Here is a 16,846-nt window from a genome sequence, read left to right on the forward strand (position 1 = left end):
AACACGTCTTCTGATTGGCTGACGTTATTTTGTTATGGGCCCATAGACATAATTTAGTCATGTGACCGTGACGTCATCAACGTTTTTTCATGGTTTTCTAAGGTTCAAAATGGAATTTAGAATTAAATTATAAGAAATGACTGTAATATTTTTTCTGTCTATTCGAAATAACATAAAAAATATGGTGCACACTGTTAAATAACCCGCTACACGCGTTATTCAGTGTGCACCACATTTTTTATGTTATTTCTTCATAGACAGAAAAAATATTACAGTCATTCCTTAAGTGAATTGTATGTTATTTTGTATAAACTATTTTTCTCAATGCTATATATACAAGAAAAATTTTTAACTGAAATCCTTTAATTAGATAATAATCTATTTTCTAGTTTTTTCTTCTAGAAACTTTTCCTGTTATTTATGTGGGTATCTCAACTTATCAATTTCGTTGGTATTTAGGAATATTGGGCTGATGACTGGCTCCCTTTTATAAGATGGGTGAACAACCATATATATAAATAAATTGGGATACCAGAAAACAGATGTCAGTGACAAATTTATATAACTTGTTCTCATAGATTCAATAAAATGCCTACTATTTCGAAAACAATTTCAGTTGTTCACTAGACTTGTTTTGCAATCACCAGTGCTTCAGCACAAGTCGGATGAGATTTTTACTAATCAGGGGCTTCAGGCTACTGCTTTGTGTCACAGACTGCCAGGACCAATGGGCTTTCTCCTCAAGTGTTTTACAGGCCCCCATAATTTTGTCTGCAGCTTTGTTGGGGTTCATGTTTGCCATTTGTTATCCCTAAAGTTCTTAAAGAAATGTCATATATATTTACATTGAAAACATGTATAAGATAATAATGATGCTTACTGACTACATTTTTTGCTTGTTTTAGATGGAGACTGTTTGCAGACATCTGTAAGTGGGTTTGTTGGTAATGGAGAAGATTTGGTCTTGCATTGCAAGTGTAATTGTTCATGTGCACCGAGTTGGAGATGGTCGGGAGGTCCAAATAATGTTGATTTGACCAATAATCATCAGTTGATTTCATCAAACATTGAAAAAATCAACATTACTGAAAATCCTCCAGGTGTACATGATTATTCAATGACACTGAAGACAAAGGAGACTGATTTTTATTTGTCTGACTTTACCTGCCATAACGGTTTTGCTACAACGAAAATAAATAGATCTGAGTGTAAGTTGCTTTTAATTCCCTAGTTAAAACATTCATATAGAAATTTAGATACAATATATGCTCTTCCATTAAAGGAAATTCTCAAAAAATGTAAAAGGATTCTGTATAAATATTATTAAAAAAGTGGGGGTATACTGATAGGCCTCTACTAGTATCTGTTCCTGCATCTGTCAGTCTATCAATCTGTCTGTCCGTTCCATAAATATTTTTCATGACATTTTTTCAGGAACTACACTACAATGATTTCTGAAATTTTGTTTCGGGGTTGAATTAAGTCAACTATACCGTGTGATGCGTTTTCAGGTTCATCATTCAACAACTTCCTGTTTACCGAACACTTAAATCATTGTACAAATAACATCCAAATTGAAAAATTTTCGTCACATTTTCTCAGGAACTACTTTACAAGGATTTCTGAAATTTGCTTTCAGGGTTTATATAAGTAAGCTAACCTGTGAGGTGCATTTTCAGATCCATCTCTCTTCAACTTCCTGTTTACTGTCATGTTTTTAGACGGAGGCCTCATCTTCTTTTGACATTTTCTACTTGTTATGTTTTATTCTCCTGGATAATGAGCAAAACTGATTTGAAAATGCAACCACTGTAACTGAACAAGTGCGTATTGTGACTGCATCTTGACCCTTATATATCACAAAGTACCAAATAAGCAGGACATACCTTTGTCACCTTTCAGAAAAGAGAAATGCCTGTTATCCATCTTCTCTGCTAATCATATAACTTGAGGCCCTGGGTTGTCAATTTTAGAAACATAGAAATCTTTGCAAAAATAATGTGACATGCTGCCTATTTTCCTAATAGATAGGGTGGGTGATTTAGTAGAACCTCTAACAGAATAAGAAAATCTTGTTTTTGTCTGGCCTTGATAGAGTCAAAAAAGCAGGACTTAGGTATACAGTTTCAGATGGCAGGAGTACTAGTGTCAATGTTCAATATATAATTTATGATTAGGTCAGTTGTATAGTTAACCTCTAATAGTAGGACAATGACATTTGATATTGTTTTGTATTAGCACTAGCACACATGGAGATTGTTTTACTCCAACCCCTCAGTCATGGTCTGTTGACTTTGAATCTTTTACTTAGTGTACATGTATTAGGTCATTTAGTGTGGAACCACTAGTAGTAGGTTTATAAGCATTTTCCATGTAGATTATTTGGCCCTGCTCCGTCAGTCATGGCTCTATTGACTTTGAAAGTTTTGCTAAGTTAACTTGTAGTTATTTGTGATTAGAGTCAAGTGATAAATGTTAGTCTGACAGGGTTTAAACCTTCATGTTACAGACTTTCAACATGAATTCTATGAGAAGAAAGACAGGTGAGACATTTCAGTGGTGTTAAAACTCCTATTACAAAACAAATATATTACACACACTTTTGCAGTATAAATATAATAATAAATGATGTATTTATTTTCAGTACTACAGCACATATCTCTCCAGTCTACAGTTACCTCAACCATGTCATCACCTGAACAAACAAAGAGCTCAACCATGTCAACACTTAAACAAACAATGACAAGTTATTATAGTGAGTCTGAATGTTAGAAGTTATGTTCAATACCCCTTTTCCATACCTAACATGAGCAATTGTTTTTAAAGTTGAATAATTCCCATTTCAAATCTGTCAAGGGTATAACTCTATAAAGTAACTTTAAGAGAAAATATCATACATCTGATAATATGAATCCTTAAATTTGAGCAGTTAATTAAAACATAGCCTTCTTAATTAATTTTCCAAATAAATTAATATTTTTTTTCATTCACCATTTTAAATTAATGAGACAAGGTTTTAAGGGATGAACTTATATATAATTAGCTGTAAAAGCTATGCTTTAATATAAAATAATTGTTGCACCCATATAAATTACTACCAGAGACACTGGGGAATAATCTGGAAGCTTGTTCGATGCTCTAATTTTTTTTACAATAAATTAAAACACGTTGTGATTGAGCATGATATACTGTCATGACTGTAAACCAACTTATTTTTCGCAGATACTTCATTTCTCATTTAGTCGTTTCTTGTCCTTTCCCCCTGAAATTTTATTTTGTGATTCTTAAAATTATTTAATGTAGATAAATAAGGAGAAATCAAAATTACACACTCCTGACGATTTATTTTTGTATTATTTTTCTACTTGCCAAAGTTTCGAAAATACATCGCTTGCAAAAACTAGTTAATTACAGTATGTTTTTATGAGTTTGATTAATTTGAGCATTAACTATATATCTAAATGTTATATTTCATTCACCTTTGTTGTAAATTTAGGAAATAACTGTATTGTATTTTAAAAGCTCCGACGGCATCAATTGGGGATTTGATGGTTGCAAATTAAGTTTACTGGCGACGCGTTAGCGGAGACGGTAAATGGGTATTTGCGACCATCAAATCCCCAATTGATGCCGTCGGAGCTTAAAATACAATATTGTTATCTCCATTCTAATGAAACTGACAGAAAACAACATTAAAACATGTAATTAAAATCTGTCATATGCCATCTGCACTTGCGCGTAGGTCCCAAAGCATCAATTGTCAATTGATGACAGTTGATGCCATGTACAAAAGTGATGTTATCCAATCAAAATGAACGTTACAAATGTTGCATTAGAATAGATCTTGTACATGTGATATTTATGGTAAATAATTGTCTGTGCTAATAAAAGACATTGATTATGAAATTAATTATTTTCTTTGTATATTGTTAAAGGTAAAATGAGCGGTGGTAAGATTGCAGGAATTGTTATTGGATCTGTTCTAGGGGCAATAGTACTAGTAGTGGGAGTAGCTGTTACAATAGTCTTAGTTAGAAGGGAATGCAATCCACCAAAGCAGAATAATACAAAAGCAGAAATGCCTATGCTTACCACCCCTTAAGAGTAATATCTGTAGTTCCAAGAAATGATTGATAGGTAGGTTTAAGAAGTTGTTATACATAATCAAATGATCAATTTTAATATAAGAATAAGGAGATTTGGTATGATTGCCAATGAGACAACCCTCCACCAGAGACCAAGGGACTTAAAAGTTAACAAATATAGGTCACTGAACAGCATTCAGCAATGAGCAAAACCAATACAGCATAGTAAGCTATAAAAGTTTTAAAAAGATTAACGTAAAACAATATAAAAGAGATAACCAGCAGCAAATATGTACCGAGTATTGCATTGTGTTATGCTTCCTGTCATTCATAAAACACAAAGGTTCATATCAATGATTTGTTAAAATGAAAGGTTAAGTGTCAAAAATGAAAAGCAAAATATGTATCACTCATTAAAAAAATCAATTAATATATATATATATATACTTTTATCAATTATATGATTTTATTGTAGATCCAACAAGAACTGATGTCAATCCTGATTATTGCCTTAGCCTTTGTAACTTTGTTGAATTTTAAAATGAACAGAAATCATATCTTGTATTCATATTTTGATAGATTTTATGTTGTTTTTTTAAAACTACGAATTATACTTAACAAAGAAACATACCACATTATATCATGTCTTTGAATTTGAAAATTTGACATGTTTCTGAAGTCTTAGAATCCAATCATCTGAAAATTAAAATTTTCTAAATGTTTTTTTTTACATCTCAAAATCATTTTCTAATCATAATAGATCATTTCTTAAAAATTGCAAAAAAAAAATTAGATTAATGTAACTATAAATGGTAAAATGTGGTGTGTAATGTTTAGTATAGTGAAATGTATTTTTTTTAATAGATTTTACATTATTTTGTTATGTTTTAATAAACATGTTGTAAAGGCATGGGACATATTCAGGATATCGGATAAACCTAACACAAAACTCATTTTTTTACAGGCATAAACATTTGTTTTTAAATTCATCATATTAAAAAATATTTTTTGTGTATGGATCAGCTCAAATCTATGTTACATTCTGAAAATAAGGCTTTTTAACATTGTTTTATGCAATTTTGAATCAAATCCAAGAATTAAATGCCTATTTGTAAAACCAAATTCAATAATACAAATACTAGTGAACTACAGACTAATTTCTTATATATGATTGATCATAATAATGTTGTTATTTGATAGATTTTTAGTGTTCTGAAAGATTAAAGCTCTAAAAAAGTGTCTGTTGCATTGCTTCTTCTTTAAAATGATGTGTTAGGTTGATTACCTTTATATATGTAATCATGTTAGGAAAAATATTGAATGTTAACTAATAAGAGCTTTTTCCATGTTGAAATCGAAATGCCCATTAACGTTCATTTTAAGGGGCAATCAGTCATTCAATAAGTTGCAAGTTCTGAACTTGCTTTATCTTTTAAACATACCAAATTAAAGTTGATTTGAACTTTGTAAATTTGTCTTGCTAAGTGAAAAAACTACATGCATATTCAATTTTTTCTCACAACATGAAGTAGCGAATTAAAATTAAATGAAGAAAATTGCCTGGAAATATTTGTGCTAACTTTGACTAGCAATTTCATGATCAAATTTCATGCTCACTGTTTCAAAGTGTTTGTAATTTTTTTGTTAAAATAGAAGGAAATTCAGTATTGATTTCTAATTGATCATCAGTGTGCGATTATATCATTAATTTATTGAATCTTAAACTGCCAAGAACATTCTCCATGTGCAAGTATTCAGTATTTCACAAGTCAAGCCTGTACTGTCTCAGCGTTGTTGTATTATGGATTATTTTTACTTCAGATTTAAGATCTTTTACATATTTTATATTTTTATACTTGAATAGTTGTGATCATGTAAAATAAAATGAAGTGCCTCATTTTCAACACATATCATTTATATTTCGATTTGGTCTTTTATTGATTTTTCAATGAAATAAAGAATTTAGAATATAAAGATATATTATTAGTTATATATGTAGTGATTTATAGAAGTTTACATTCAGTTTGGCATAAAGGAATTCTATTTGTCTTTGGGAAAACTGTATCAGACATGATACAAGCCAGCCAAGTGGAGAAGTTTAGATGTAGAAGTCATATGGTTTGTTGTGTTGTTTTCAACATTGAGTTCAATCTGTGATAAACGTTTTTTAAGACATCAGTTACCTTGTGGGAGGAACCTTCAAAGATTTGTATGAAACTTGGCCAGAACCTCCATCTCAATTGAGTGATTGCATCTGGAACATTTATTTTCTTTCTATGATCTGTATTTTACTGAGAGATTAACTTTTTATCATTTGCAGACATAATCATGTATATATTGTAGGATTCAAATATCCATATAACTGAACAATTTGTTTGTATTTATTTAAAAATTTTATTTATATAGATGTTTAGACAGTCATACTTTTATTTATTCTATTGCATAGAATTATAAGAGTTACTACAATTCTTATTTTTATGCACCATTTATGGAAATTATGTTTTCTGGTCTGTGCATCCATTCTTCTGTCTGTCCATTTGTCGGTCCATTTGAGGGGGGGTTGGAGATGTCCTGATTCCGAAACCCCAGGCTTAAAAACATGAAATCCAGAGGTCCTAAATGTACAGAAATCTAAATTCTGACATCCCGATATTCGATAAAAGAATTCCCAGATCCTGAAAGGATCAATCCTGAAAGCCCGAGCTTTAAAACACCCGATCCTGATGTCCTGAAAAATGTCCTGCCCCCCTCTTTGTTTGTCTTTTCCGCTTAAAGTTTTTGGTCATTGTAGTTTTTGATGAAGTTGAAACTTAGTACACATGGTTCCAATGATTGTTCATGAAAAAAAACACATGTGTGTGCATAAATAAAATCTTAAACTAAAAGAGTTATCTCCCCTTAAATGACTTAGTTGAAAAACTTTTTTCAAAAATCACAAAATTTGGTATTTGTTATAATATTTTGGATAACACAATAGATCACCAAGTTTTCTTTATATAAATGCACACACAGTCTAACCAATAAATTGCAAATCTGTCTCCAAATTTCCAGATTTGTGCAAATAACTAGACTGATTGTGTACTGCGATTATATAATCCAAGATGAAGGTATACCATGATTCAACCTTAAAATATATTTGGCTTTAATCAAAATTGCTGTTGAAATTTGCGAGTGCTTAAAGTGAGAAATAAGTTAATAACTCAAAATTAATCAATAAGTGTGTCTTCATTCTTTTGTTTTCTCTTGTGGAAAAAGATCTGTATAAAATAAAAGTATTGGGTGCAATAAGGCTTTGACTTAAATATTACTGCAAATTTAGAAATTATCATACATATTCCTAAATAAACTAGACTTAAGTACAAGGTATTCAGAAAATATAAACACATTTCACATTGAAAGAGTAACCATGGCAACAAACCATGACAAAATTTGCATATTTTGTAAAATTTCTTGATTGTTCTTGTTTTCTTATCAAATTTTTAGTAAATTTTAGATAACAAATTTATATTTGGAGAGATTCTCTCGAATTATTTTGTTTTTCCTGGCTGCACACAATGTTTCCACAATATAAATAATGGAAAACTGCCTAAATTCTGTATATTTCATCGTTTTTATGAAAGCAATAAATATTATGACTTAATTGTCATGTCATCAGATAAAAATCATTATATTTTTCATTGATATTTCTTGACATTATGTGCCAATATTAGATAGTTGTTAAACAGTTTTTTTTTTCTTGGGCCAAGACCAGGCTTTAATGCCCCTACTCCTCTACCTATGTCATGAAAACTTACTATTACTTACAGATACATTATATGAGACCAGAATGTTTATGCCAGACCTATTTTATCTGGATTTATTTTAAGAGTCACCAAACTTAGCAAGAATTGTTTCCCTTAGTGCATCAAACTTCTGGTATTTGTTGGATTCAAACTATTTATATATCAAAATATTTCTCTGGTCCTGTTTATTTCCAGGTATTAATGAGAGTTGACTGTAGTTAGATTGATCTGTCAGTGTATGATATGAATTCCATTAGTTAGAAGCAAATTTTAGTCCTAGATCTCATCCAATGAAAAACTGAGATTATTGTCAAGGGCTAGATAATTTTCTGTATTGATATACATATTTGTACATGCACATTTTTTGGTGAATTGATGTCCGAAATGTTGTTTAATACTAGTATGCAATTCAGGACCATTCCAATTATAATTGTACTTTAAAATAAGTAACTTTATCTGTAATAAATTTTTCATCAAGTCAGAGCTAATTGAGATGAATAATAGGTAAATAAATGAATGCAAATGTGCCAAAAAAAATATATTTTTTTGGCAATATGTACATTATCCTTTTGATCCTATTGTCTAATGACTTGATACTCCAAAATATTATGCAATGATTTATTTTTTATTTCTGCAAAGTCACATGACATCTACATTAAATGATCAATGAAATTCATGTGCCTTTATATTTATTAAACAGAACAATTATCCCAACAGTTTGTATGTTTAAAGCAGTTTTACTAGCTTTTTCATCTTTAATTTAAGCAAAAAAAAACATACAGTTAAGGCAAAAACTGTTAAAAGAATAATGCATTTTTTTTATACTGTCTCCATCAGCTCGAATATAAGCTTGCAGGCTAGCTCTATAATCTGGCTGATCAAGTTAGAATCAAAAACAAAAATGCCATTATTCTATATATATTTCTTATTTTTTATAACCAAAGAATATAACCAAAGAATATAATATTATAAATATATATAACTTCCTGATTCTGTACATTCAGAAGTTTGTATTAACATATCCAATTGACTTCGTATTCTGATGTTAACAGAAGATGTTTATTATGTGTATGTGTTAAAACATACCTGCCAACTGTCATTATTTGTGGGGGATTTCCCCTATGAAGGCTCCAAATTGGAAATTTTGAAAGATCAATTTTGTCCACAATTTAAAACAAAATAATCATTCATTTGTATAGGATTGTAAAAGCTTGAAGAAGTAAATAAATAAGATTGCAATAAATTTGAAGGTCCCTTTAAAGGGTTTGTAGAACTATGAAAGCCATCTTGCACGTAAAACCCCGTGAACATTTTGAAATGTTGGCCGGTATGTAAACATTCCAGCCGATTTATGAAAATGTTGGTTATTATCTATATTGAATAAAGTATGTTGTTTTGTATTGTGACTTTTTTGTCTCATCTTGACAAAATTGAAAAAGTGATACTTAAGCATGCTATTTCAGACAGCTTCCGTGGTGTAACAATGTAATAAGTAACACTTCCTTAAATTTCAATATCTATTTATCCATACTGATGGGAAGATGGAATGTTTTCTCAAGAGTATGTAACAAAAATCTTGACATCAAAAGCATGTAGGCTTAGAATTCATCTCAAAAACAGTTAAACATAAACTGACAATGTTACACCATTCAATAAATAAGTTCATGCTTTCTGTCGAGCCTGCAACATTTATGCTGCAAAAGCAAGGCATAGCGATCCTTCATTCCATCTGGGATGTCATCAACATAAAGGTTTATTCTGTTGGTAAAGTTTTTTTTAGACAATTACTTCATGGAATTTTATGAAATTTGAACCAGCTTGTTGATGATTTATGTTTATGACCCAATATCCAGAGCTAAATTTTTTCGGTATTTTACTGATAAATGGACAATTGTCAGTCACCCACTGAAAAAGTCGAATGGAACTTTAGGTTTGCACTCTGTCCATCTATCTGTCAGTTCGGAATATCACTTTTCCGCACCTTTTTGCGCTTTATGAAAGTGATCTGATATTTGATGTACACTTTTACCATGACTAGTTTAAATACAGATCAAGTTCGAAGTTTGTCCCCGTCTGATGAGTTATGGGCATTGAACATAAATATTCAGTTTTCCTAATTTATGTTCATGCTTGCAGATATTAATTTGATGATTGGTATATGGTGAGGACTAATGATTTTGTGCGGATTTTGGTCCTTGAAAATTCACTCAAATAAATTAGTTTTACTAAAAAAAATTTTACCAAATTTTTCAGATCTGGCATCAATTGGTTTTTTTTTATGTGGATTTTAAAAAAAATAATTGGAATTCCAGTGTGAACCAGCTGTGCTCCTCTATCTTCCAGCTTATCTGATATTTAGGACTTGTATTTTCAACCATGACTTGATAGAGGATTGCTGCTCTCAAGTAAGCTTCTAAATTAAAGAGATCGAAGTGGTATTTTACGGACATCATCAAGCGTTGGTTGATTGTAACGGGATATCCGTTCATCAGATGACAACTGATATTCCATAACGTTATGCACTACATAACTACAATCCCGTTCTCTTTTCACCAAACGTGACCTACCGATTTAAACTAATCACCTTGTTTGTACCGACATGGGCAACACGCATCTGGTTATCCTTCCGGAGCACCTGAGGTTAACCTAAGTTTTTGCTGGCATTCGTATTGATGTCTTCTTTTATGTTGTGATGATTGTTTTGTTGTTTGTCTTTTTATTATGGCAAGCTGCAATTTCATACAAATTTAACAATAAGTTATTTAATGTGTAAAAAGCCAAACAATTAAGAAAGTAACAATAACATTTGTTGCTACAATTATGTTGCGTTATTTTTATGTTACATTTATTAAACTTTTAACCTTCTATAATTATATCGCTAATTTTTTTCGATATACTTGATAGTAATAATAATAATGATAATAACAACATAACATTAGAAGTGTACAGAAAGGAAATTGTATTTAATCAAACGTAAATCAATGTTTCCAACAAAAAATGGACAAAAGTATAAACATTTCAATAATAAACAAAATTCACCTGAAGCATTGCAGACATTAAAAGTTGATATAACTTCAATAGGGGTTGGCAAAACCGATGTTTACTTTGCTGAATCACTCGTTTAAGATGGTTGCCTATACTTGTTTCGCATAAACAAAATCGTGCTTTTAAGAGCACCTACCGGATATGTATAGACCGCCATAGTATATAAAAGAGAAAAATATGTCTGCAATATTATTGCATTGCAGTGTTAACAAATACAAGTTTTCAAATTATCTTATAACATTGATCAGAAGTGCATTAACACATCGATAATACAATGTTACCGTAGACACAACTAATAGTGTTACTCTGTTCCTTACCCCATCTAGTATACCGGCAATTAGTGTTCTATGTTACAATAATTTTTATAGTTATGACGGTGTCAGTTTATTTTCGGCTAATTAGTTTGAATGTCCTTTTGGTATCAATCTTCCTTTTGTTAGTAGAATTATACCTTAACTGTATTTGTTTACAACTCGTAAGCCTAATTATAACGCATCAAACATATTGTAAAAGAACCAGTCTTTTGTTCTATTCAAAACTAGTCTGGATTGAAAGACAGAATTGAAATAAGTCATATTAGCACTCAGTATGTGTTGAGTTGACAACATTTTCAAATTTCAATGATTTTGTATAGACATACACAAATTATGTTTCTGAAATTAAAAAAAAAAATGACTAGTTTGCTCTTAATCAATGAGCAAATTTTAAGAAAGATACAAATGATGTAATGGGCAATATATTATAGAAAGATACTGATGTGAGAACAAGGAGGGTCGTCTATGGCAAGCCGTTCTCGTCAAAACAATGTTTAAACCATTTTCCGAAAAATTTACACACTGAACACACTGAGATTAAAAAACTAAAAAACACACACTGAGAATTAAAAAAATACACAGAGATTTCAGAAAGACGCACTTAGATTACAAAAAATGAAAAACACACACTGAGAATTGAAAATTGTAGACTGAGAATTGAAAATTACACACTGATATTCCAAAAAGACACACCGAGATTAAATAAACTGAAAACCACCGTTAGTCCTTTATTTTGGTTCCAAATTATTTATAAAAATCTTAAGAAACAAGAACAAGAAAAATATCCATTTTCTCCTATTACAAAATATAACCAAATGGCGAAAAACTTTACTAAAATAAAAAGAAAACATTGGAACAATCTGCAAAAAGACAAACTATGCATTGAAATTTTTACTCAAGTGTCTATTATAGCATATAACAGTAACAAAAATATAAAAGATTACCTTGCGAAATCAGGTTAACAGTTGGAAGACTTTTGAAAGGGGACCCATGCTTGAACTGTTTTAAGTAAATAAAACCCAGATACACTGGTAATAATCTGAATTAGAGTCAACAAACTTATGAATATGAGTTAACAAAAATCGATGTTTAGTCTTGAAATTTATTACGAATGCTTGTTGAAGGAATCGCAATTCATTATAATGACAAGAGTTCGGGAGATCAAGATATCAATCTGTTGAATTATTCATCTCATGAATATTCATTAGTAATTTGCATATTAATCTCAGTGTGTATTTTTGAAATCTCAGTGTGTAATTAACAATTCTCAGTGTATGTTTTTCAATTTTTTTCATCTTATTGTGTCTTTTTAAAATCTCTGTGTAATTTTGAATTCTCAGTGTGTGTTTTTTACTTTTTTAAATCTCAGTGTGTAATTTCGATTTCTCAGTTTTTTATTTTAGGTTTATAATTCTCAGTGTGTATTTTTTTTCGAAAAAAGGGTTAAAACATAGTTTTGACTAGAACGGCTTGCCGTCGTCACTTAAAACTTTGAATTTCAAATGATAAGTAGAGTTTACTCAAATAAGCATTAAATAAGAATTTCGTGTATGATACAAAAATCCAGAGCTTGAGTTTTCTATCTGGAAAGAGCGTTAACGTTGTGGCTTACAAGGAGGCTTTAAAACCAAGAGTTCCGAGTTGCAAAGTTGCAATCATTTCATTTTCGAAAATCACAGACGCTCTCACGATTTTTCTACCGTTATGAAATATCCGTTTCACAGATAACGACGGATATGACATAATTGTCTTGACCACAATATCGTCCTCGTTACTTGAAAGTGGCATGACACATTCTCGGATGGAGAGGGGGGCTACTTCAATACTTAATTGATAGGGGTGCCACTTGGGTTCAGTTACCCCACCCTTTTCATATATATATTTCTGATAGTTTTCCCGACCTATTCGCATACATTCAAGCGTGAAAAGGTGGCCTATTCCAGCGGCATGTCCTATATCACCTATAGGAGGTGGACCCCAAAGCCATAATAGACTGAAAACCAAATTTGAACTTACATGAGTAACAAATGTAAATTGTAATCCAGTCATATAGATCAATTGGCATATGCAATAAAATAAATGAGGCACACTACGTGTACATTAAATGCATTTTAAACAAAAAGATATATCTCGACTTTTTGTAATTTTGTTAGAATAATTTAAATATTTAAGCTAGAACGGCAACACTGTATATTATTATAAAATATGAGCTGCGTCGGATAGATTTCGACCTTATATTGATTTTGGAACAATCTGTTACAATTAAAAGTCTTGCATGAGTATGTATTGTTTTGTAGGGTTCTAATAACGACCAAATTCAATTTTTAAACTGTTACAGACTGTTTTGAGAGATTTTTTCAACCCATGATAGGTTAACAGGTGTAATGAATTTCGTTTGCAGAAGGTCGATTTCTATTTGACGAAGCTCATATGTTAGTTATAATTAAGTAAGTATGCAACAAAATATCATAGTAAATGAACCACGTGGAAATGAGAACTGCCAATGCTTCTACAGGACATTCAAAAACCGAATGGTTCTTACGTAGAAGAGAAAGGCAAAGTTTATCAAAGAATATTCAAACTCATCAGTCGAAAAAAGCTGAAAATGGCTTGCAGTCAAATGACTATGAAAAAGAAACAAATTCTATAAATTCTATTGAGGAAACAGGGCATGAAAAATGAGACATCATTCATTTATGTTTATTTCAATATTCTCACAATTGTTCTTAATTTGCATTAAAAAATTTGCCCCTACCACGAGAAAGCGAAACGGAGAAATGCTCTTTACATTATCTTCTTTGAAACCGTAGGGTCAACGGGTGCTAGACTTGACCCTTATTAAATGGTCTTGATTCAGAAACAAACCATGATGACCGCTGATCATACATGTATGATATTGTAAAAAAAAACAACCAAAAAAACAACGTAGATATTATTGCTTGAAGGGACACTAGCTTTGAGACATGTTATTTTCTTTTTCATTTAATCATCATTGGAAGTGAAAAAGTGAAATATTTTTTTTTACATCCAGACGAGTATTGTTTCATTTTGTCAAAACAAGCTAAGAAACATCATTGGTGAATTATTCACTTGTAAGTGATAACCTCAACCTCATTGAACCAATATTCATGTGACCTTTAATGAAACCCATAATCTAGAGATGGATTACACATGAACTATATGTGTTCAGTTATTAAAAGGTAAATTATATCAATATTGCAAGCGAAACAAAGGTAAATCATTTGATTGTCCGATTAGATCCACAAAAAATCATTTATATGTAGATAAAAACGATGATTAGCATATATTTTAAACTTATAATATGAAATTAAGCAAACCTAGAAAAATCCAATTGCACGAGTCCGCTATCCATTTCTATCTATATCTATGTTTTAATCGCTAATATGAATATCGGCAGTCGTTGGGGCACATTATACCATTAATTAGGTGACTTCTAGAAGAGAATGCAATCGATACGATGATACATATTATCGAGCTCATGCCTCACACATTGTTTATTGTAGATTTTTTTGGGATATACGTTTTGGTATGCTATTAATGAAACATGGAAGTTTGAGTCAATTCGGTGAATTTAAATTTGACATCTAATGACCCTTTAATACAAATAAATGGGTAAAATGTCATTTGAGCATACGCTTAAGACCCAGTCCCACTAGACCACAATCGCACTACGCTCACCGCTCACCGCGATCCAAAATAAATCCAGATCGTGGTGAGGTCGCGGTATGAGCGGCATGCAAATGTAAATTTTCGTTGCTTTCACGATGTTACTACGTCCTAATTACGCTTCTACAACGATCCCGCTACGATACCTAATGTATTGCTGTTAAAAATACTTATTGCTTACAATATTAATCTTCAAGCATTGTTTCCATTAGAGATTTGATATCCCCCCAAAAAATTAGATAAAATAAAACAATACAAAAAGGACCAATTACTACCAATATCTGGAAAATAACGCGTGTATAACCCTAATTAATACGTATGGCTAATGTACTTTTATCCATACAAGGCTATTTTTACTGAGCAGCTCAACTAACAAAATATTCTATAATGAAAGATAATGAAAGATAATATTAAGGCCTGTATCCGCTTTCAATCATTTCAGTCAATATGACTACAAGACTATTACATGTATTGTACAATTTGGTTATGAGCCAATGGATGCAAAGCATTTATTTTATTCATTTTCCTATGGTGGATGGCCAAAACTAAATACAAACAAAAAGTAAAAAAATGTGTATTTTTGTAGATATCATGACGCATTTATAAACTAGTGTGGCAAAAAGAAGGAAGCTGATATGATAACAAATATTTTTTTTTTTAATTTCCCTGTTGAATGTGTAATATTTTTATCATTGTAATGTTAATAACTTTAACTGATGCCATAAATCAAAATTCGCGCGACATCAATGCGTCTTATGTAGACGTAACGCGCATCTGGTGTACAACGTTATAAGCCTGATGTTTGGGATACGTTTTCCAATACCAAACATAATTCAAGACATGTTATAACCACCACTTGGCTCAGTACCTACCTTGAAGGTTGACTGTTTTCTTTGGTTTTTGTTTAGTTCTGTTTATTTTGAAACAAATCTTCAATGTTTTTATTAGGTGAATCTGGTATAGTGAAATTGTTATTGATAAATAATACTTAAAGAAAAAAGGTCACTGATGAATATCAATTAAAACACATGTAAACAATGAGCATTTAAAACAGGAAAAACATAACCTCAGAACAGGAAAAACATAAATGCAGAACAGGAAAAAAATAAATGCAGAACAGGAAAAACTTAAATGCAAAACAAAATCCTTGTCATCATATTACAATGACTAGATCGGTTGATCACGTTGAGTCATGTCAATTTATTGAAAATCTCTACTATAGACCGACGAATTTTTGGAACCTAATATTTGTCAATCTTTTAAAAAGTATTCATGCTTTTTTTTTTTGCATATTCTATTACTTAAATTAGATATTAACAAAATATATTATTTACACTAAAGACAAAGACAATATGAACACTAGCTGTAAGAGTTGCTGGGTTCTACCTCGGTGACGTAATATATGTCACATCTCTCCTTCATATTTGTCTTGTTTGGGATAAAACACCTTATTTCATTTGATGATTTTTTTTCTGTTCGTGCTTATTTGTTTACTTTTGGAAATTGATAGTTAGTGGGACATTTATTGTATACAATTATTAATTCATGGGCTGAAAAATATACAAACATTCTAACTGAACTTTTATAAAACAAAACATTTACAACATTCAATAACAATACACCAATAATAAAACAACAATAAAAATATCAACTGTTTCAAATCACAAAAGTAAAAAGAAACTTAACGAAAAGCTGCTCCCAATATTATATGTACATCTAAAATACTAATTATGTATCAGCAAAAGATATGTTTAACGTCTTCTATTTCGTCAAAAGATGCTGCTACAAATTACCCATTTGACTTGGGTCAGCAATGTTGTGCATGTTGTGGTAATCATTCCCAGTTTGAAATGGTGGACATTGTGCATATGTATGGGAGTAAAGTCCCCGATGTTCAGCATGTTCAGTGAGGGGTTGATAAAGGTTGCTCACA

At 30.9% G+C, this 16,846-nt stretch overlaps 1 protein-coding gene across 1 annotated transcript in view; it reads left to right on the top strand.

Annotated features, from left to right (window-relative positions):
• The window catches only part of LOC143052588 (uncharacterized), a 32,600-nt gene extending 23,333 nt beyond the window's left edge, over window positions 1–9,267 (top strand). The window contains exons 8-10 of the mRNA XM_076225650.1: window positions 906–1,208; window positions 2,645–2,755; window positions 3,936–9,267. Coding sequence (XP_076081765.1) covers window positions 906–1,208; window positions 2,645–2,755; window positions 3,936–4,102 — 581 coding nt within the window. The 3' untranslated portion in view covers window positions 4,103–9,267. The remainder of the gene's footprint in view (window positions 1–905; window positions 1,209–2,644; window positions 2,756–3,935) is intronic.
• The last annotated feature ends 7,579 nt before the right edge of the window (window positions 9,268–16,846 follow it).

The sequence above is a fragment of the Mytilus galloprovincialis genome, chromosome 11 (assembly GCF_965363235.1).
Source record: "Mytilus galloprovincialis chromosome 11, xbMytGall1.hap1.1, whole genome shotgun sequence".
In the NCBI taxonomy this organism is placed as follows: Eukaryota; Metazoa; Mollusca; class Bivalvia; order Mytilida; family Mytilidae; genus Mytilus; species Mytilus galloprovincialis.